The 21,084-nt window shown below is 44.3% G+C and overlaps 1 protein-coding gene across 1 annotated transcript in view; it reads right to left on the bottom strand.

Moving 5' to 3' along the window:
* The window catches only part of LOC128322323 (piezo-type mechanosensitive ion channel component 2-like), a 119,569-nt gene extending 112,843 nt beyond the window's left edge, over positions 1 to 6,726 (bottom strand). The window contains exons 1-3 of the mRNA XM_053243383.1: positions 5,522 to 6,726; positions 4,239 to 4,434; positions 2,522 to 2,723 (exon numbers count right to left, since the gene is read on the bottom strand). Of these exons, the coding sequence (XP_053099358.1) occupies positions 2,522 to 2,723; positions 4,239 to 4,337 (301 nt within the window). The 5' untranslated portion in view covers positions 4,338 to 4,434; positions 5,522 to 6,726. The remainder of the gene's footprint in view (positions 1 to 2,521; positions 2,724 to 4,238; positions 4,435 to 5,521) is intronic.
* Positions 6,727 to 21,084: the final 14,358 nt, after the last annotated feature.

Below are 21,084 nucleotides of genomic sequence, written 5' to 3'. Positions count from 1 at the left end.
ATTCATGATGGGAAGGACCATAGCTCAACAGCAGAGCACACACTTTACATGCATAAACTCCCATGTCCAAATCCTAGCATAATTAATTAAAAGGGTATCTTTTATCAGAGCCGCCTAATGGCGCAGCGGGGAAGCAACTTGCCTAGGGAGCAAGAGGCTGTTACTTCGAATCCCTGCTGGTATGTTTCCCAGACTATGGGAAATACCTATATCGGGCAGCAGCAATATAGAAAGTTGCTGAAAGGCATCATCTCATACTGCGCAGGAGGAGGCAATAGTAAACCCCTCCAACCAAGAAAACCATGGCTCTGTGGTCACCAGGAGTCGACACCGACTCAATGGCAGAATCTAATCTAATCTTTTATCAGAGCTGGCAAAGACTGTAGCCCAAAAACATCCAGGGACCCAAGGTTCAGAATCCCTGCCTTAGAAAGCTGTTGCCACTCAGAACAAACCATATGGACTACTAGGACAGAACAAACTTCATGGACTACTAGGCTAAGTCAAAATAAGGCAGCTTCATATACTTTTAGAAAAATGAAAAAACATCCTACCAAAACCACAGGGATGTATATTTTGTGTGTGTGTGTGTTAACCTATGCCAGAATTGTCATAGCTGAGATCTGGAAATTGCAAGCCCTCCATCCACGTATTATACATTGGCTGATAAAAAGACAATATGGGAGCACATGTGAATGCTCACAACCAGGTGTCTTTAATATTGGGTGATGACTTTCATGTGTGACTGGGTCATCAGTCATCTGAACAACACTGGCGGATTTTGCTCACCACCTCACATGCAATATGCTTCATAGTGGAGTGAAGTGCATACATTCTGCTGCCAGTTCTTACGTGCACAGTGGTTAGCGTAAAGGAATCAAGCAGTACACATCAAGCAATCCTTCACAACTGGCAGCAGAAAGAATCTGTGAACTGAAAAACACTGCATTTCGATGTGATTTGCAGACGAAGCCATGAAAGGCATTCACACATGCAAGTTATTGCTTGACAAGTGAATTTTGGCCCGTTGAATAACGGGTGCTAGCAACGGCGCTCCTGGCCCCCTGCCGCCATTCCCCCTCCCTCCGCCGTTCGCCCCCCCCCCCACCTTTAAGGGCCAAATCGGCCCAGGCACTTGCCCCCGCCAGGCCAGGGAGACGGAGGCCGGGACCGGAGCGGAGGCCATGTAACTTTAAAAAAAAATGCTCCCGCGACCCACGCTGCCGACCACCCACCCTCCCTCCCAGCTGCCGAGTCCCCCTTACCCTGGCCGACTGCTGTCAGCCGAAGACAGCCCTTAATTTAAGAGGCAGAGAGGAGCTCGCAAGCAGAGCTCCTCTCTGTGCAAAGCCTCTTGCCGAACTGCCGCTTTCGGCGCTTGCTCCCTTGCGCCCAAAGCGGCAGTTCGGCAAGAGGCTTTGCACAGAGAGGAGCTCTGCTTGCGAGCTCCTCTCTGCCTCTTAAATTAAGGGCTGTCTTCGGCTGACAGCAGTCGGCCAGGGTAAGGGGGACTCGGCAGCTGGGAGGGAGGGTGGGCGGTCGGCGGCGTGGGCCGCGGGAGCATTTTTTTTTAAAGTTACATGGCCTCCGCTCCACCCCCAGCCTCCGTCTATTTTGGCCGAGGCGGCGGCTCTGCCGCGGCCTCGGTCACTTTCCCCCGCCGCCGCCTCTCCGGCTTCTTTGGGGCGGCCGCTTCTGGCCGCCCAAGATGGCTGCCGGGTGCCGGCGAGCGTGTCTCCCTTGCCCTGTTCTGGGCCTGCACTTCGCGCATGCCCAGAACAGGGCAGGGAGGCACGGACACACGCTTGGTGTCCGTCCACGGACGGACACCAAGCGTTTTATTAGAGAGGATGTTATAGCTGTCATCATGTTGTGAATGTCTGGCTTTTGGGAGGAGGAATTCTCCAACGTGCCCGTTCTGCTCTCTCACAGTGAATTATAGGCGTGGCTGTTGCCTCAGAGTTGGGGGAGGAAGGAAGATTATTCACTCCCCTCCTTCACCTATCAGTGGGAGCCAAAAGCCTGAGCCCCTCCCTGGGAGACTGTCAGGCCCACAAACCCCATCCTGACTGATCTGCTCATCCTTGGCAACCTCTGCCTTAAATAAATCCCTGCATCTTGGACACTCCTCCCCGCTTTTGGCCGGCTCCGTCTTCCCTGGCCAGGCATGTGCCCTGGACACCCAATCCCTGGCCTCCACAGGGAGCTCATTCCCCAACTCCACCCGCTGCCTTATCATTCCTCCAGCTGCTATCCTGGCTATTCCCTCTCCACCAATCTGCTGCCTCTTGGGCAATGCCTGCCCATCCCCCGGCATCTGTGGCATGTCTCTCTGAATCCTCTCTGCTTCTGAAAGGTAATTGCCGGGGCTGTCCTGGTGTCTGGAGGCGCCCCCCCCCCCCCGCCGCTTCTCTTGGCACTCTACCAGCTGGCCAGGCACACCTCCCTGTCTCAGGGAGGAGGGGAGGAAAACCCAACAGTGAATATGAATGTGTGAATCTGCCCTTGAAAGTGCTTTTACCTGCTAAGCCTAACAGAAGTACGATCACCACCTTGCCAGCAGAACTGAGCAAACCTTCGCAGAGGATCTTCAAGCCTGCTAGGAGCAGAGTGAATTTCAGAAGGAAGCCTGGTTGGCTGGCATCATCATGGTCTCCTCTAAAAGGATCCTTCTCAAGTGAACCATATGCTTCTTTATTGTCAGCATCTTCAGCTTCAGATTCCTGCAAGTGCAGAGATAATTAAGCCAGGATCAATTCCCATGCTGAATCCAAGTTGGTAGCAAGAAGACACCAAGGGACAGGAGATGGTCACAGCACATTGTGTTGTCTTAATGGGTGATATCCTAACAAACACCAATTAGGGCCATATTGACAAGCCAGTGCATGAAGATTTCTTCTAGAGATCTCCTAATAAAACATGCAAAAAATAAAGCACTTTTCTTACATGTCTTATTTGTACATCTATAATGAAACCTGCCTAGTTTGGAAAGGAAATCTGAGGCATTAGCCACATTAAGCATGGACGTTTCCAATGACAAGTGTTTTCTTTTGAATAAAGACTTAATAATATATAGCAATTTGTAGAGGCCTTAAGGCTGCAATCCTATTAAGTGCACACCCCACTTAATTTAGCTAGACTTACTGGTAAGTAAACACATAGAAAATCAGGCTACATAACATAAACTCAAAAGTAAACAAACAGCCATGCATTATATCCAGGCCAGGGAAAATATTGGCTGCAATCAACTAATCAGTTTCTGGATGGTTTGCAACAGTACAGTAAAAAAGCTTCTGACTTCCAACAGTTCAACATAGAAAATAAGATTGTGAATTTAAAAAACCAGTTCTGTATCATGGCTGGCCGTGTGCTCATCACTTATCTCTCAGACTCAGTGTTCCTCACCTGTACAATATGAGTATTAATTGGTTGCCTTTGTACAGATCTTTATGCAGTTCTGCTGAGTATGGTGGGGGCTGCAGTCCAACATCTGAGGACCCACAGTTGAGAAGAACCCCTGGTCAAGTGAATGCACACACACCACACAGACAGACACATGTACCAAAGGCAAATATATGGAAGCCCAGAATATGATGCTTGGAAGGGAGCCAATGCAAAGAATCCATCATTACATATTTGGATTTAGGCTTGTGCTGTAGCTCATAGTAGCTAACCTGCATTCACACAAGTTGTTTCCACTGTGAAACATAAAGGGAAACATACATCTTTCCCCATTCTGATTTGCATGCTGTCGAGTGTTAGAGCAGGGCGCTTTCCAGATTACACGCGACAACAGGGGTAAAATGCTTCGACTTGGCAGGATCATATTGAAAATGATCCTCAGAATCTCAAACTCCTAGAAAATACAGCTGGTTTTCTGCAAAGGACTTGCAGTGTTGTGGCACTATAACACAGGGATAAAATCCAGAATAAGGCATTGGAAATATGAATGGCATCTTGCTGTCAGCACAGGGACTGCGGTGTCACAACACAGGAAGTACAGAAGCACGCTTAGCAGATCCTTAGTGACACTGTTTTAGAGTTTAATCTGGAAAGTGCCCAGGAGCAGCCAGCCTTTGGCTGTCCAACTGTTGTTGGACACAACTCCCATAATCCCCATTGCAACTGGGGATTATGGGAGCTGTAGAATGTTGAGAGCCTCAGGCTGGCCACCCTGTACTGGAAAAACACAATGTGAGGCTAAGAAACAGCACCCAGGTTTGGACCACTACCATCACCTCCTCTTCCTCCTCCTCTTCTTTCGCTTCCTCTTCACAACATAGCAGATCTTGGTTCCTGGAGTGAAACTGACTTTCCTGTTTGTGAAATTTCACCATCTTTTTGCAAAGCCATTTGACTGCAAAGGCAGTAAGAAAGATTCCAGTGTCGGGAGCCAAATGACGAATAATATTTCCAACATCAAGATTGCTCAATCTGTGGAATTGAAAGGCACATTATCATCATGTGGGATTACAGGTCAAGAGGAACTGTCTTGTTCTGCCATGCCCCCTGGATGATGCCACTCTAGCCATAGCAACACACGCTTTGGCTTGCCCTTTTGCAGATAAACCAGCAGGAGTTATCCCTGCTAGCTAAGCAAAAAGGCACCTTTTAAAGTGATGATGATTATCTTATATTTGGCAGTGGGAGAGTAACTGGTCTTATCCAACCCCAACACAACATCCTTCCAGTGGTTGTTATTGTTGTCTACGTTGTGTTTCTTTTTTTGATTGGGAGCCCTTTAGGGACAGGGAATCATCTTATTTATTTATTTATTTATAAATCATGATTAATTTATAAATTAATATAAATGAATGAATGTTTTTCTATACAAAGTGCTTTGAGAACTTTTGTTCTCAACAGTAATTGTAGTAGAGAGTATCAGGCTGTCCAGCTGCAGTCTTAAATGCACTTGCATGGAAGTAAATTCCACTGAGATCATAGGTTTCAAGTGAGTTTCAGGATTGGGTTTTCTGAAGCAAGTAGATTAGGATATTGTTGGCATATCCTAATCTAGAAAGAAAGTAGGCACTCGCGTGGGGATGGGGGGCATGGATGTTCCTGGGGCTGACGGAGGTCACACAGAGCTCAGCTTCAACTGAGGTTCCACATGATGCCTGAATCCACACATTAGGCTGTCCTATACTACTTGATCCATAGCTGTCTCTACTCAACTCTACTGATGAAACAATACCCAGTAAAGACAAACGACGAATATATTACATGGTTATAGCATCACAGTTTATTCCAGATGTTGCCAACAATCCAAGATTCCCCATTCAAACAAATGTTCAGATAAGTCATGGGAATGCTCTACCATGGGGGAAAAAATCATATCATATTTGTCATTTTATTTTAATATGGCTCTGTATGTGTTAAAATAAAATGGAGAGAGAAAATATTTATAACAGGAAAATGTGATTCTTGTTTATATAGTAATAAGAATGTATTTCCATGTTCAAATTTGCTTCTATTTATTCTGCATTTATGGTTGCCTTTGACAACAATATTAAAATCTTACCTTAGGAAACCAAAATGGCACAGCACTTCTTCCCATAAGAAATCTAATGAAAAGGAACACAGAAGTTATTTGCCAGACCCCAACATCTCTAAATAATTTGCTAAGCCCCAGTTGGGTAGGATGGGCTTTCCTCCTCCCTTGTTCCGAATTTAGGGATGGAAGCTGGGTAGGGGGATGCTCACAATCAAGCTCCGTGCCTCTTACCTTGTTTTACTCACTATCACAAAATGGGACGTGCCTCCTAGCTAAGTACTGATCATGTCACCTGCCCTAGTGTTTTATTTCTTGCTTAAAAAAAAAAAAAATCATCCTTTTGTAATCTGCTGGCCGCTCTCTAACCCCAGAATCAGAATTTTTGAAATCCAAAGTTGGGAATCCTGTATATGGAAGATCTAGAATGCTGACATTGGAAAGGAAATCGATGCAAATAAAGGCTGTTATCCAGACTAATAATGCGGGGGTACAGAATGCTGAGTCCCAAACCATTGCTATATGGTCATGTGAGCAGGAGAAGGAACAATGTTCACCCTTCCCTCTGAAGCCCACAATGCCCTCCAAAAATATGTTCCTGAGGGTCACACAGTACCTCTCCCCGATAGCACCAGGCCAGCATTCGCTTGGATGTCAACCAATATTAATATCTAAAAGGTCCCTCCTATGGTGTATATAACCACCTATTTCAATATACTATTATACGCCCCTCTGTTGTATATAATGGCACAGAGAGAGAGAGAGAGAGAGAGAGAGAATTTACAAGTTCTGGAATAAATTGCTGCAATTGAATACCGTACTGATGTTACCATTAGGTGGCAGGTAGTGAAAAGCAATTTGAAAAGCCACTTGTACCACGAGGAAAGTGAAACTAGTATAGCTGATGGCCCTGAGCAGCTGCCTCGTGGATCCTGAAAAAGAAAACAGTATAGGCTTTATTTTCAAATACATCAGCATGCCCTGCCCAAGAGAAAAAGGGGCAGGGCATGTCAGCCACCTGAAAATGTAGTCTCTAAATCAAATGAACACTAGCAATGACAGGGCTCTGCCTTTCTTGGTGGTTCCCCTTGATGAGGAGAAGAGGCATTCAACTAATTAAAGACAACATGTGTCTGTAAGTGGAATTCACCACAAATTTAGCTCAGACCAATGCTGTGTGAAAGCTGTGGTTTTAAACTTTGTTTCAGTGGATTCTGGGTTTCCTCAGAAGCTTATCAGAGTTTCCTCACGGAGAATGTAAGTGCCAGTTGTTCTAAAATGACCCTCTTTTCCCAGCTTTTTCCCTCAGCTGGGGAGGCAGCAAAGGTAACTCTCTGAACTGTTTCTACTGACTTCTCCCTCAAACAAGATTTCTTCCCTGCCCATTTTTCAAAGATTGGCATTCTTAAGTCACCACAGGCCCTGCCATAGAAACATCAGGGTTTGGGATGCATCCAACCCGGCAACTCTGTCAGTTACAGCGGACAAGCTTCCATAAAAGACAGTTTGCCCATGATCACCATTCTTCTCCTACAACATGTTGGATGCTTTGAGACACATTCTCACTTCATGGAGCAACAGAAAGGCCCTCATATGAACTGAATGTGCACCCTAGAACACTTCCCAGAGCCATTTGCAATCCTCACAGGTTCTGTGACAGTCATGGAAGGATTCCTTAGCAGACATATGAAGCTGCCTTACACTCCCCTATTCATACTTTATGTCTGTACAATGAGTGTACAGTGTACACAGGTACAGATCTGTGCACATCCTATCTGTACCGTGCATTTGAGGGACCTGTAGCCAGGTTCACTTTTAAAATGAAGGCAGGTACAGCCATTCATGCCAAATAGGTGTGGCTGCATTCACATGTAATGCAGAGTCGCAGGTCCAATGGACCCGCAGTTCCGCTCCCTGCTGCCCCGACTCTCCTGTCTGAATTCAGACATAATGGAGAGCTCCCTCTCTGCAGTCAGCGAGACAACAGAGAGGAGCTGGAACTGGCTGTCTGGGCTTCCTTCTTGACTGAAGGACAGCCCCGGCAGCCAATCACAGCCAGATACAGGGAGGAGCTTCCTCCCTCAACTCCGGTTGCCAACGAAGGAGACTGCAGTGCTGTGTTCAGACATAACGAAGGCAGAGAAACTCACTACAAGCTGAAGGTACAAATCAGAGTCTGGGGAGGGAATCCATGGGTCCATTTTTCATCTGAACTGTGGTTGCACACATCTGGATGTACATAAATTTCAACCGGAGGCCCCTTTACCTCCAGTCCAAATGCAGCCAAAGTGTGTACAGACATCTGTACCTTCATACAACATAGGGTCTGAATAAGGCTACTGAATAAGGCCATTCCTGCCTTGCCTCATTAGTCACCACACTTCATGGGTTCTGTGAGCAGGACTCAACAAGACCTTGGTTCACATACAGTGCAGCATACTGCCCATGGAGGTGTGGGGCACCTGCGCTGGCACCGATTAAGACCAACTGTCTACATCACCACCGCTAGCAAACATGGAGACCCTCCATGGATCCTATGGATTGCATCAGAGCTGCAGCGACCCTGCTCCCATAATTCCCAGTCAGAGCCAGGGTCACTGCAGCTCTGATGCAATCCTTAGGAGTAATAGAGGCTCTCCACATTCACTAGCAGCGGTGATGTGGCTTGGATTCTCACAGAGTCTAAACTACATCACCCCACTTTTCCATGGGCAGTGATCTGTGCTGTATGTACATCAGTGTGATTTTTGCTACCTGGCTGTGACCTCAGAAAAGACTACATATCCCAGGAGCAGCTGCACCATTCCCAGAGCTCCAGTAGAAGGGAAAATGTCATTTTAAAAGTCAAGCCACAGACACTGCCTGCTCCCTTGCATCTGAGAGCAAAGAAGGAGGGAAAGGCTTGTCTCTTGCCCCCTGCCTGGTCCCATAGGTTGTTTTAGGAGTATGACCAAAGAGCCAAAACCTCTCTTCAGAGAGTCTAATGGTTCAGCCTGAGGCAAAGTGAGACCTGCCAAGGTTGGGCAAAAATAAATAGGGGACCCCACCGAAACTCTGAAGTAGTCATCAAAAAACAGGAGTCTTACAAGTTACTTACAACTTCACAAGTCACAAGGACACAAGCAGGGGTGTAGCAAGGTTGGAGTGAGCCCAGAGAAAAGATTTTAACTTGCCCCACTCCCAAATTATTTTTTAAAAGGTTTTGTAAATTGTGGACGATGTAAGTCATTTAATGGTACTAGACAAAGACATGCTGCTCTGGTAGCTCCAGGTCTTCACACACACATCAATTTCGGAGGATGAATACAACTAAAGGAAGCCTGGGTGGATGCGCGGCTGGTGGAGTCAGTAATGTGACTTGCCTGGGGGGGGGCAGGCAGTGGGCCCCCAGACAACTGTCTCCCCTTGCCCTATTGGCAAGGACACAAGACTTGTGTGTACACAAATTGCACAAGAAAAGTGCTTTGACATGGAGTGGAAACTTTTCCAGATATATTTTGCTGTGGAAAATCTTCCAGTGCTGAAAATGCACCGCTCCCCTCCCACCGCTAAAATTAATTAACCTAATGAATGGATTGAATACTAGATAAATTGGGCAGTTTCAAAGTTGTGCTTATCTTTTTTTCAGGTGATCTAGGAAGCATGTGTGCATATATAATAAATATACATGCTTAGCTCTTCAAACAGACGAAAATGTATATGTTAACACATTGCAATATGCTTAATTTTTTCCTTCTTAAAACTTAAACAATGTAAGGAAGTATATGTGACTGAGTTGTTGTGTCTTAAAATATTTACATATATTCCAATAAAAATAATTTCAAGTAAATCTCTGAATCTGAATGCAAAATTTATACTACATTAAGTGCACTTGATTGAATTTTTTGTCATAATGAAATATTTCAATCCAATGGCTTTTGGCTGTTGGAAAAACATTTGAGATATACAGCATGTAAAATTAACATGGCATACTTGTTTAGTTTTCAAATAAATGATGTCATTTTTATATCTGTTGTATTTTAAATTATGTGCACTGCCCTAGGGATACATACATATATAAGGTGGTATATAGATATAACAAACAAACAAACAAATACAATTATATAGTTCAGTATAAACCAAATGACCATGCTAAAGTAGATTCTAATCAATTTTGGGGCATTGAGAAATTTTCCAATTCATTTTCTCTCCCTAGAAAACCCACATCACTGAACAAGTGACTGTATTTTAATCTGTTTGAGAGCAATAATTCATGTTGACTCATCTATCAATCATCTAACTTCTTATGACTCATCTAACTTCTTATGCTAGTTAACATGAGTGCTTCCATGGACCATATTGCTAGCCTAGACCTTGCACAGGTTTGCTTACCTTTCATTGTGACAGCATTAGGTTTAGGGCACAGCGGCAGAAGCAGCAGGAAGATGAGGTAGACCACGGAGAGCCCATTATATCTGAAACCTACAGCTGTAGAAACAGCCAAAGAAATCTAAAATTGTATGGAACATACAAAAATCCCCAGCATATAGATTGCACATACGTTCCAGTTTGCCAGTTAAAGACAACAGTACCTGTTTTCTAACAATCCGCATTGCTTCAAACTTTATTTTTTAAAAAAACTTGCTTATTTATTCATTCGTTCATTCATTCATTTGTTCAGTTTATATACCACCCTTTCTAAAGTGGCTCAGGGCAGTTGACATTAAAATTTAAAAAACACATAATAAAACAATTAAAATTAAAACAAGAAGAAGATTTAAACCAGATTAAAACTCATTAAAATTAAAACATTGGCTTGTCTACAGTCATGTTATGAATTAAGAGAGTTTATTTCCTCTGGTCAAATCTGCCTTCCGATGCATCCATACAAGAGTTTTTGTTCTAAAAGGATATGCAACTCCTATTTATACTATGATAGGATTTGTATGTCGCAACAGCTCTATGCAAAGTAGCAGTTCTGTGCAAAGCACAGTGCAAAACAAGACAATGCAGAACCAAGACAATAGGTAGACATATCCTCCAACTGTCCCAATTTACCAGTGACAGTCCCGGTTTTCTGGTACCTGTCCCTGCTAAAGTCACTGCCCATACTGTGTTCCTATTTTTGCATTTGGAGAATGGCCTTTTTAAATGCTGTTTTTGTGAGTCACACATGAAAGTAAATGCATGCACATGAACACTAAGGCACCAAGCCATGCATGGCCTGATATTTCACACACTGCCGACATCGTATGCTCTCTCTCTGTGTGTTTGTTTGTGTGTGTGTGTATATAGTTTGTCAATAACATATGATAGCATAATTATGCTTTTCTAGTATACCTTTATCAAAAGGACAATTAGCATCTTTGCAATCAAGTCAGTTGAGGACAGAGTCTGCAATGCATTGTATGTGGGGCTGCCTTTGAAAACAGTCTGGAAACTGCAGCGGATATAAAATAGGACTGCAAGATTATTAATTGGGACTGGGCGTTTCAGTCATATTACACCAGTGCTTCGTCAGCTGCACTGGCTCTCAGTCCATTTCCAGGTCCAACTCAAAGTGCTGGTTTTAACCTTTAAAGCCCTAAATTGCTTGGGACCGGGTTACCTTAGAGAGCGCCTTGCCCCATATGTCCCAACCCGGACCTTAAGATATTCTTCGGAGGCCCTCCTCCAAGTGCCCGTGCCAAATGAGGTGAGGCAGGTGGCTTCTAGGGAGAGGGCCTTTTCGGTGGTTGCACCCCATTTATGTAATACCCTTCCCAGTGAGGTTCACCTTGCTTCATCACTTTGTTCTTTTAGATGCCAGGTAAAGACCTTTTTGTTCATGCGGGCCTTTTAAATTTTGATTTTAAAAAACTGACTAAAAATATGTTTTATAATTGTTTGAGGGTTTTTGTTTGTTTGGGTGTGTTGTGATTTCATGTGTTATGTGTTTTTATTGGTGTTTTAATGCTGTGTTGTGAACCGCCCACAGAACAATTTTTTATGGGACAGCTAACAAATCCAGTTGTTGTTTGTTTGTTTGTTTGTTTAACATATTTGTATAGCGCCCAAAACGCAGATCTCTGGGCAGTTTACAACAAAACAATAAAAATAAGTTAAAAAATAAAATAAAAATAAGTTTAAAAAATTGAACAGTTCAAAATTTAAAGCAATGATAAAACTATTAAAAACCATCTGTTAAAACTATTAAAAACTATTAAAACAGTGAGGTGCGTCACACGATTTGTGTGAAGCGCCTTACCGGGATAGCCCTGCAGATGATCAGGCCTGAGGCTGATCCGGCTGCCCACATGACTACTGGCTCCATCACAGAACTGGTGGGGGCTGTGGGGATTGGGGGCCGCGTGCCCCCCCGAAGTTCCAGGTGTGTGGGGCACCCTGGAGAGACCCCAGAGGCCGGGAGGCTGGCTGCAGCCTCCTGGACGGGGGTCGACTCGTGTGTCGCTGTGCACAGCGGCGGCACATGAGCAAAAAAATGAGGTTAACGGAGTGCTCACTCTGTTAATCTCATATAAGGGGAGGGGGGAATTAGGCGGGCTAGCTGCCTTGGAACCACCAGGCTCACCCGCGAGCTCAGTGGTTCCCACGATCAGCAGAAAGCGCTTTCTACTGATCGTGGGAATAGCTTCAGTATCTAATTAAAAGCCTGGGTGAACAAATGTCTTAACTTGACTTGTTGTGTTACAGAGTCAATGCATCATACAGCAAGAGGCACTGCAGAATCTTCAACAATGGGCAGCATCTTGATAAGGAGTTTCATGCGCAGAAGGTGTTCCCTTCTCACAAGGGGTGATTTTCACTGATCTGCAGCTCCCTGTGCCCCTTAAAAATATCTCCAAGGGCTGGAAGAAACTCAGGAGCACATATTTAGATGTCCAAGGGGCAGGAGTTGGGAGCGGGAGAACTTAAGAGATTCACCGCTCTCCCTTTGCACAAGCAGAAAACTTTCCACTCACAAAACTACTAATTGGATGCTGTCCATAGGCGAATCTAGGGTGAGGCAGCCAGGGCACGTGCCCTAGGCGCCACTTGGGGGGCGCCAGTTCCATGCTGCTCCCCACCCCCTTCCCCAATTCACAATTTTTAAAATTTATCCTATAGCCCCTTCGAGAGGCTTCCTAAAGGCCATGGGGGGGGGGTCTGCAAAGGTTCCCCTTCTCTCTGCTGGCCTCATAGATCACCATTGTAGCCTATCCCAGTCTGATTTAAAGATCAGTGTGGTGGCCATTTTGGAGGTCGCTGCACATGCTCAAAAGGTCTCTTTGAGGCCTGGCAAGGCCTAGGACCTCGCAGGGACCATTTGAGCATGTGTGGCAGCCAGCCGCCGCACATGCTCAAATTGCCTCTGCGAGGCCCTAGTCTACTTTTTTTTCTGATCTAGGGAGTCAGAAGAATGCAAAGCTGTTGGCAATGGACCTGAGCATTAAAAAAAAAAAGATATAAATGGCACAAAAGTAAGTGGACAAAACATCCCTTAAATAGACAATGTTGGTTTAATACCTTGTAAGCTGGCAAAACCGGAGGGGTTCGGGGGGGGGGGGGGCGGCGAAGAGGCAAGGAATAAAATGGAAATATTCACTCACATGCTGTTTAATTCTTTATACAGAGCTCTATCTTTATCTGCATATTTGTCAAGCAATCTGATTATAAGGTTTGAGGAATTTCAAACTTGGGAAGTACCTGCCTTTAACTTGTGTGGTGCTTTAAAATAAAAAAAACTGCTGTAAGAATTCACACCCAGAAATGTTGCATTTGCAATGTATTGCCATCCTGGTGTTGTGCAGTCTTACCATACTGATGAATGGCTTGTCTTTTGAAATAAGTGGTTAACGTGCTGCAAATTATTCCCTTCAATTTAGCTGCATTGTACTTGGGTTTTTATTGCCTGTGCATCCCAAGAAGATTTGCTCAAGTTTCCTTGCCTTCTAAAAAAGTTATATTTTAGAATGTCTTCTTAAAAAATCAATGCAACTCCCTTTTTTCTTTGAACACAATTGTTTTTAAAAGACACATTGAACAGTCATGCTGTGATTCTGATTGACTAGTGCCTTTGATAAACTAGACATAAAGTTTACTGTCCAGTCTGCCTGTTGCCTGCCTCCGTATTGAACAATTTGTCTCTTTTTAATTTATTTCATTGGCCTTTGGTGTGCCTTCCCCCTTTCTCAGCCTGTAGCTACTTTGCAGGGAAGCCAGGTTGCTCTAGCTGGTAATATTTTTCCCCCTCTGCATGCCAGGCAGATCATGAAGGGATGGGACAGGGGCAACCTTTTACCAAACCTTTGCAGTGTGGCAGAGACAGAAAATTGCTGACAGTAGTGCAGGGTAGATTATTATTATAAATTATTTCTCTCACACACACATACACCATTTTTTCTGATTTGAATATCACTCAGAGGCGGGTCTCACAATCTGTGAGACCCGCTTTTGTAAGAACTTCGGGGAGAGCGGGCTAAACCTGCTCTCCCCGCAGACGAGCAGGCAGAGAGCCCTGGGCGGCCGGATCAGCTGCCCACACGATGGCCGGCCCCAAGATGGAGCTGGCGGGGGTGGGGGGAGCGGGGGCCATGTGGCCCCCGCAAGCCCCAGTATGCCCTGCGCGAGCGTGCAGGGCATACTGAGGAGACCCCCAAGCCGGGAGGCTGCTTTTAAGCCTCCTGGCCGGGGGTCTACTCGTGAGTAGGCACAGCGCAAAGGCATGCCGCGGCTACTCATGATCATAAAAAGCAGGTTTGCAGGAGCGCTCGCTCTGCAAACCTGCTTTTTACGAGGGGTTCTCGAGCGAGTTTGCCACTCCAGAACCACCGGGCTCGGCTGTGAGCCCGGTGGTTCTGAAAGTCAACAAAAATCGGGCTAGCCTCTGCTAGCCCGATTTTTGTTGATCGTGAGAAGCACCCCACTGTTTTGCTGTTCTGTGGCTAGCTACAACTTCCACCTTCTTCCTGATCAGGCTGCTGGATCCAAGCCTATTGTAAATTGCTGGATAATTTCAGATTGTTTGGGGCCCCTAGGATTTCCCATTGCAACCATCTCCCTTTAAGGCAAAAGCTGTTTGGACAGAAAAAACCCATCCCTGAATTTCTTGGAGGCAGCAACCTGTAGTGAAGTATGCTGAGTTAGCAGAGCATTTGCTAAAGAGAGCTTTCACTGCTTAGCTCTATGGAGGCATGCCCAGCACTTGAATGTGCTGAGTTTCGTTGGGAAGATGACTGGCACATATGTGCCACATGTGTGGTTGTATGTGTGTATTCATGTGTGTGTTGCTTACAACCAGTTTCTCCTGAAAGTGTCTGCAGTTGTATTTTTGAGCTGATATTATGGTAAAGTTATTTGAAAGATGGGTGTCAGATGTTTGGACAGGGGCGCAATTTCAGTGCTTGCCCTAGGCGCTATTTCCCCTAGATATGCCTGCTGTCCAATGTGTAATAACTGAGGGGGTGTGGATCATGAAGTGTTCTTTGATATACTAAGTGATATACTAAGATATATGTTAAAAGCATGTCTCCGTTTTCATTACTGAAATGTTGGAGGGCAGACGGGCAGATTCACACATCACACAAAACCAAGATTAAATCTTGGTTCTGTCTGATGTCTCCTGGTCTTAGGAGTGCCCGTTTACCCCTTCCCTCCCTGTGAAAGTCTTAGAATTATTCTATTTCTGGTTATAATGGGGGAGGGGACCAAGACTGATCGTAACATCTGAACCTAGGGGTTCTAACCAAGGTGCTTGAAATAAATGAAATCTGAGTCCAAAGTGTGATGTGGGTTTCAGAAGTCAGCTTACAACAAGCATTTTGGTTAGAATAGACCAAGGTTGGTTGGTTCAGATGTCACAATCCATCTTGGTTTGTTTCTAGCCACAGGGGAAGTAGAATTCTTCTGGTTTGCACATGAGCAGAAGAGAAGGGAGTGCATGGAGACATTGGACAAAACTGAGTTTTAACCATGGCTCTGTATAATGTCTGAATCTGCACAATGTCTGTCTACATAAGCCCCACTCACACTTAATATATGCTCCAGTTCTTTCTGTTTTCTTAAAACTGACTCTGGTAAATCCTATTTTGCCTCTTGGGGAGATTTTGGAGGTGCCATTTGGAAAATTTTCTGCAGATGTGTATTAGAGTCCACCAGTTTCCCATTAACCTCATTGCATCAAGATGGCACATCTTTCTGAAGACATTTGATTTGCAGTTATTTTATTATACCCACAACCACCAGATCCATTGTAAGATTAAATATTCTTAAGAATGCTTCAAGAGATAGAAACTGTTGTGGTTGGCTTCCTAATACACTTGCCTCAGAAGCCAGGGCGGGGCAGGGCAGGCTATTGCAGAAAAAATGAATACAGGAGACAGGGAGAGGGGTATATGTGTGATGGTGGCTCAGAAAGTGGTCTTGGTGTGCAAGTTTTGGTTGATATAGAAATATGTTAAATATAAACAAACAAACAAACAAAATACAAGTGTGCATACACATGAACAGGGGTGTCCCTATTTTCAGCTGCAAAATACTGGAGGGTATACACTTATGTTAGCAGGGTGGTAGATGTGACAACTATGTGGGCAATTGTGTGGGTCCTTACCACACTGCGGGAAGAACTTTCTTTTGAGCACAGTTTATGCTCAATTGTACTTCCCCAAGTAATCATTTGTTTGAAATCTCATTAATCTGCTACCTTGGCAGTTTCTAGATTTCATGTTGCAACAGTTTCGCAATGTGTCTGCTAAGTGTGCTTCCATACGGCCTGCGTTCCTACATCTCTGTCAGTAAGATACCATCCTATTTCGGGTTTTATTGCTGCACTGCAGCAGTACAATGTGCATCTGCACTGCAGGAAAGTAGCAGTATTTTTTCATTGCAGGAGGGTTGCAATGATGTTTCCGTGGCATAGGTGGTGTGGTGTGGACGGTTCATTCAGTGAGGTGAAGGGCAATCTGTCCATTTTTCTTTTTTTTTCATTGTTCAGAGCAGGAGCAGCAGGCGGGTGGCCATGCCTCCTTTCTGCCCTCTGGAGCACTCCACCCTCCTGCCTCCCCAGGGCTCAGGGAGGCTCTGCCTTGGCTTGCTTTGCTCACCGCTTTTCAGGGGCAAAGCAAGGGGGACAGCTGCCCCAACTCCCCCACAATCACCCTCTCCGCCATCTTCCTTCCTTCTTCCTTCCTTCCTTCCTTGCTTGAGGCTTGTGCAAGGGTGCAATGCTGAAATTAAATTTCTGTTTTTGAATGGCACTTTCCCCTCCTGATGGTTTTGTGCAAGGCAGCCCAGAATTTTTTTTTTAAGGTAGTCACGTCACACACACCCCACCCTCTCCACGACCTCATTGGCCCAAAATGGAGTAAAAGGAGGGGGAAAATAATGCAGTTCAAGGAGAATATGGACATTCCCCCTGGAAACCACATTGCAGTGCACAGCAATATGAACAGCCACCAGCCTACAACAAAGCATTGAACAACCCTTTACTCGCAGCTTGAAACCGTTGCACCATTCCATTGCACTTTGCAACACTTTCTACCAGTGCAAAGCTCATAATCTGGAAAACACCCTTGTTACCTTAGCAGGTCACAGTTTCTATGCTAGTGTAGCACTGTGTGTACAATGAGAATTTTGGATTAATTTTTACATTGGATTAGTGTGTAGAGAATTAAGTGAGAAAACTATGAGGATACTGATTCCCTTTGCAGCATCCTATTTGTTTGAATCAGAGTCTTCAACAGTTGCCTCTATAAAGAGCAAGTACAAATCAAAAATAAACTTGGAGCCAGAAATTAGATCAGCAGTCTCAAACATGAAGCCCAGGTTTGAAAAAATAAGCAAGCAAGCTCATGCTTCTCATTGAAAAGATAAATATACTTTAAGAACACAAGAACAACCCAGCTGGATCAGGACCAAGGCCCATCTAGGCCAGAATCCTGTTACACACAATGGCCCACCAGATGCCTCTGAGAATCCAACAGGCAAAAGATGAGGACCTGCCCTCTCTCCGGCTGTTGCTTCCCTACAATTGATATTTAGAGGCATCTTGCCACTGAGGCTCTCGGCGGTGGCCTATAGCCATCAAAGCCGTTGACAGACTTGTCCTTCATGAATTTGTCTAAACCCCTTTTAAAGCCATCCAAACCACCCAGGGACTGATGCTTGTGGCAAATTTGATAGATAGATAGATAGATAGATAGATAGATAGATAGATAGATAGAGGGATGACCCCTAGTTCTGGTGTTGTGAAAGATGGAGAAAAAATTCTCTCTGTCCAATCTCTCTACTCCATGCATAATTTTACCATGTCTCCCTGTAGTTGCCTCTTTTTCAAATAAAAAGCTCCAGATACTGTAGCCTACCTCATAAGGAAGGTGCTCCAGACCCTGATCATCTTGGTTGCCCTCTTCTGCACCTTTTCCAGTTCTACAATGTCTTTTTTTAGATGTGTTGACCAGAATTGTACTCAGTACTCCAGGTGTGGCCGCACCATAATTTTGTAGAAGGGCATTATAATATTAGCATTTTTATTTCCAACACCCTTCCTAATGATCCCGAGCATGGAATTGGCCTTTTTCACAGCTGCCGCACACTGAGTCAACATTTTCAATGAGCTGTCCACCACAAACCCAAGATTTCTCTCCTCATCAGTCACTGACAGCTCAGACTCCATCAGTGTATATGTGAAGCTTTATTTATCAGTACCTAATAAAATCATAATGGGGGTCCATATAATTTTATATATTATTTTACGTGGGTCAAAGTATCAATGTTTGAGGGCTGCTGAAATATATACTTGTTTCCACATACACAAAACAGCATTTTAAGCATATTAGTCAGTTGAATGCAATGTTTCAATATCTATTCTCCAGTCCAGACATTTCAAGCAGCAAGGTGATAACAGAATCATGGCAGGGAATGGGACCAAAAGGACACACAGTCTATCCCTTCCCTTTGTTCAAAAGTCATCAGCACCCCACCCCCACCCAAATATCCAGTGATATGTGAAATGATGTACTTCAGTCTACAATGTTCCACAAGCAATGCAGTGAAATGACTGGGCGGTGGCAGGGAGAGCTTTAGATAATGCCCACAAACAAACCAGACCACACCACCAGGAAGGGGAAGAGAATCATTACCCAGCTGGGGGGGTGGATTCCTTCTTCTTGATTTCAAATTATGATCCATGCCCTGTTTACTCACATACATAATTAAATTTGATCCCATGGAAGCAAACAGAACACATTAATCCTAGACGCATCTGTCTGAAAGCTAATGCCACAATATTTGGAACTAGTTCCAATCACACACACTTATATTAAGAGTTCATATGCAGAAAATATGGCCACAGCCTTCTTGTGGTCTGGGAACCACACAAAATCATGACACAAGGGCTGCAATCCTGCCCATAGAGGCTGCTGCAATCCCATTGCATTCAATGTAATCTTAGCAGTGTGTGCATGATTGCATACAAAAAATCCTATACATTCCTCTTCCTTAATATTAAAACCAAATCAGGCAGTAACTTCCATCTCATAGCTCACAGTCCAGTTAATAGTCGCTCTTTCCCAGACTGCCTCCTCCCTGAATCTTTCTGGATTCAGTATACACCGTGAAATTGAGTTCTTGGGACATTTTTTCATATTTGCTAGAAGAAAGGAGTCTTTGAAAATACTGGAAGCCACTCCTCACACATCTTTGACTACACTGATATTTATTATATTTATGAAACCTCTCCATGACAAAACCAATAAATAAAATACCAAGAAAACTGTAGTCATAGCATCCATTGTATTTGTATAAATTTATAGCCCATCCTATCCCAGCTGACTTTGGAATGACTTTTTGTATCACCCATTTTCTGCAATAACTATCATCCAATAGAAATCCAACAGAAATCCAATCGGCACAATCTAGCCTAATTAAAGCTATTTAAATTTGGCTGGACTGTGTCCAGTCTTAAAATTGCATTAAAAATTAAGACTGAGGTTTTCATTCCCAGCATTAAGTCCACTGAAAAGAATGAACAGTTCATTTCCTCTTTCTCTTGTTTTCCCTGTCGGCTTAATGCAACATGCAGTCTTTAAACACAAATGGAACTTTGCTTACCTGCTATCAAGGACAGTGGCAGACCTAATCTGAAGATTAACCCACAGGCTAAACTATTTGCCATGGTCTTCTCTGTTCAGTATAAGGATGGAGATCCAGCGTTATCAACAGAGTTGGCAGAAGCATGAGTGGTGAGCCCTCTGCCCCTTGGCTAGAGAAAACTGTTCAGAGAGAGCCCTTTGTACAGTTCCTTTCCAATGCCCTATAATCTTAACTCTCCCCACTTTTAAACCCGCATTCAAAATATGGTCAGCTTACCAATCGATTGCTCAGTATTAATTTTTTACAAAAAGTAAAATGAAATCTGGTGAATCTCCAGTAATCCTCATTTTCGATAAAATGGGAAGTATTGATCCATTTGGTTTTCCCCTCTCTCCTTCCCCCCCTCACTTTAATCCTATTTTTCCTTTGGCACAGAATAACGACTCTGAAACTTGGCTGTTGGGTCTGCATCGATCTCTTTTCCTTTCCCGTGTTCCCCTTCTTTGGTTGCTTTCCAGGTCCAAATAACTAGTCAGAGTAGAATCAGCCTCCAAACAGCAGCTGGGAATCTCTCCAAAAGCCCCAACAAGCTTGGTCCATTTTTTCCTTTGATATAAAACACCTTTCACCACTGAAAGTGCAATTTTAATGTTGAAACTGAATATGATAAAGAATTTTGAGTACATAAGGTTTAGAGTACATTAGAGATTAGTACATTAGAGCCAGTGTGGTGTAGTGGCTACAGTGCTGGACTAGGACCGAGGAGACCCGAGCTGAAATCCCCATTCAGCCTTGATACTTGCTGGGTGACTCTGGGCCAGTCATTTCTCTCTCAGCCTAACCTACTTCACAGGGTTGTTCTGAGGAGAAACCTAAGTATGTAGTACACCGCTCTGGGCTCCTTAGAGGAAGAGCGGGACATAAAATGTAAAAAATAAAAAATAAAGTTACAAGCTGTTAAGATTATTGCATAGGCCCCATGAAGCTGTAAGCTAGAAGGCTGCTCAAATTCATCCCAAGTGACTTCTTACAGTTTCACCAAAGGCAAAATATGCCCATACTACTCAGTGGAGTGATATAGTGTCCCCAGTTCACTAACTATGGAGAAATTCATTAACATTGATGGATATGTGGAATAAGCATGGGGGGGGTTGGATAATGTCCCTATTTTGGTCATGAAGTTCACCAGGTTCTAGGCAAACCATCATTTCTCCATCTGCCATGGCCCTGGATTCAAACCTTGAGTACTCAGAAGATGGGGGGAAAGACTGGGGATGGGATCTATGCTCACCAAGAGCCTCTGAAATACCCACCTTGCCAGAGATTTGTATGGGAGTAGAGCTCCAGGAGCCAGCACTCCTGGTGTATCTGCTTTTGCCAAAGGAGATGGCCTTGTCCCCTTCTCCAACTCTAAATCCTTCTTCTCAGAATCCTCTGTGACACCAGATGACAACCCATTGCTACTAGCCTACGCAGCAGGTTAGACTCCCCAGCCCTTCTGGAGCAAACCCCTGAGAAGTAGGGCATGGCCCTTTCACAATAGC

Source organism: Hemicordylus capensis, chromosome 4 (genome assembly GCF_027244095.1).
Source record: "Hemicordylus capensis ecotype Gifberg chromosome 4, rHemCap1.1.pri, whole genome shotgun sequence".
Taxonomy (NCBI): domain Eukaryota; kingdom Metazoa; phylum Chordata; class Lepidosauria; order Squamata; family Cordylidae; genus Hemicordylus; species Hemicordylus capensis.
This window is presented reverse-complemented; position numbering and strand designations above follow the sequence as displayed.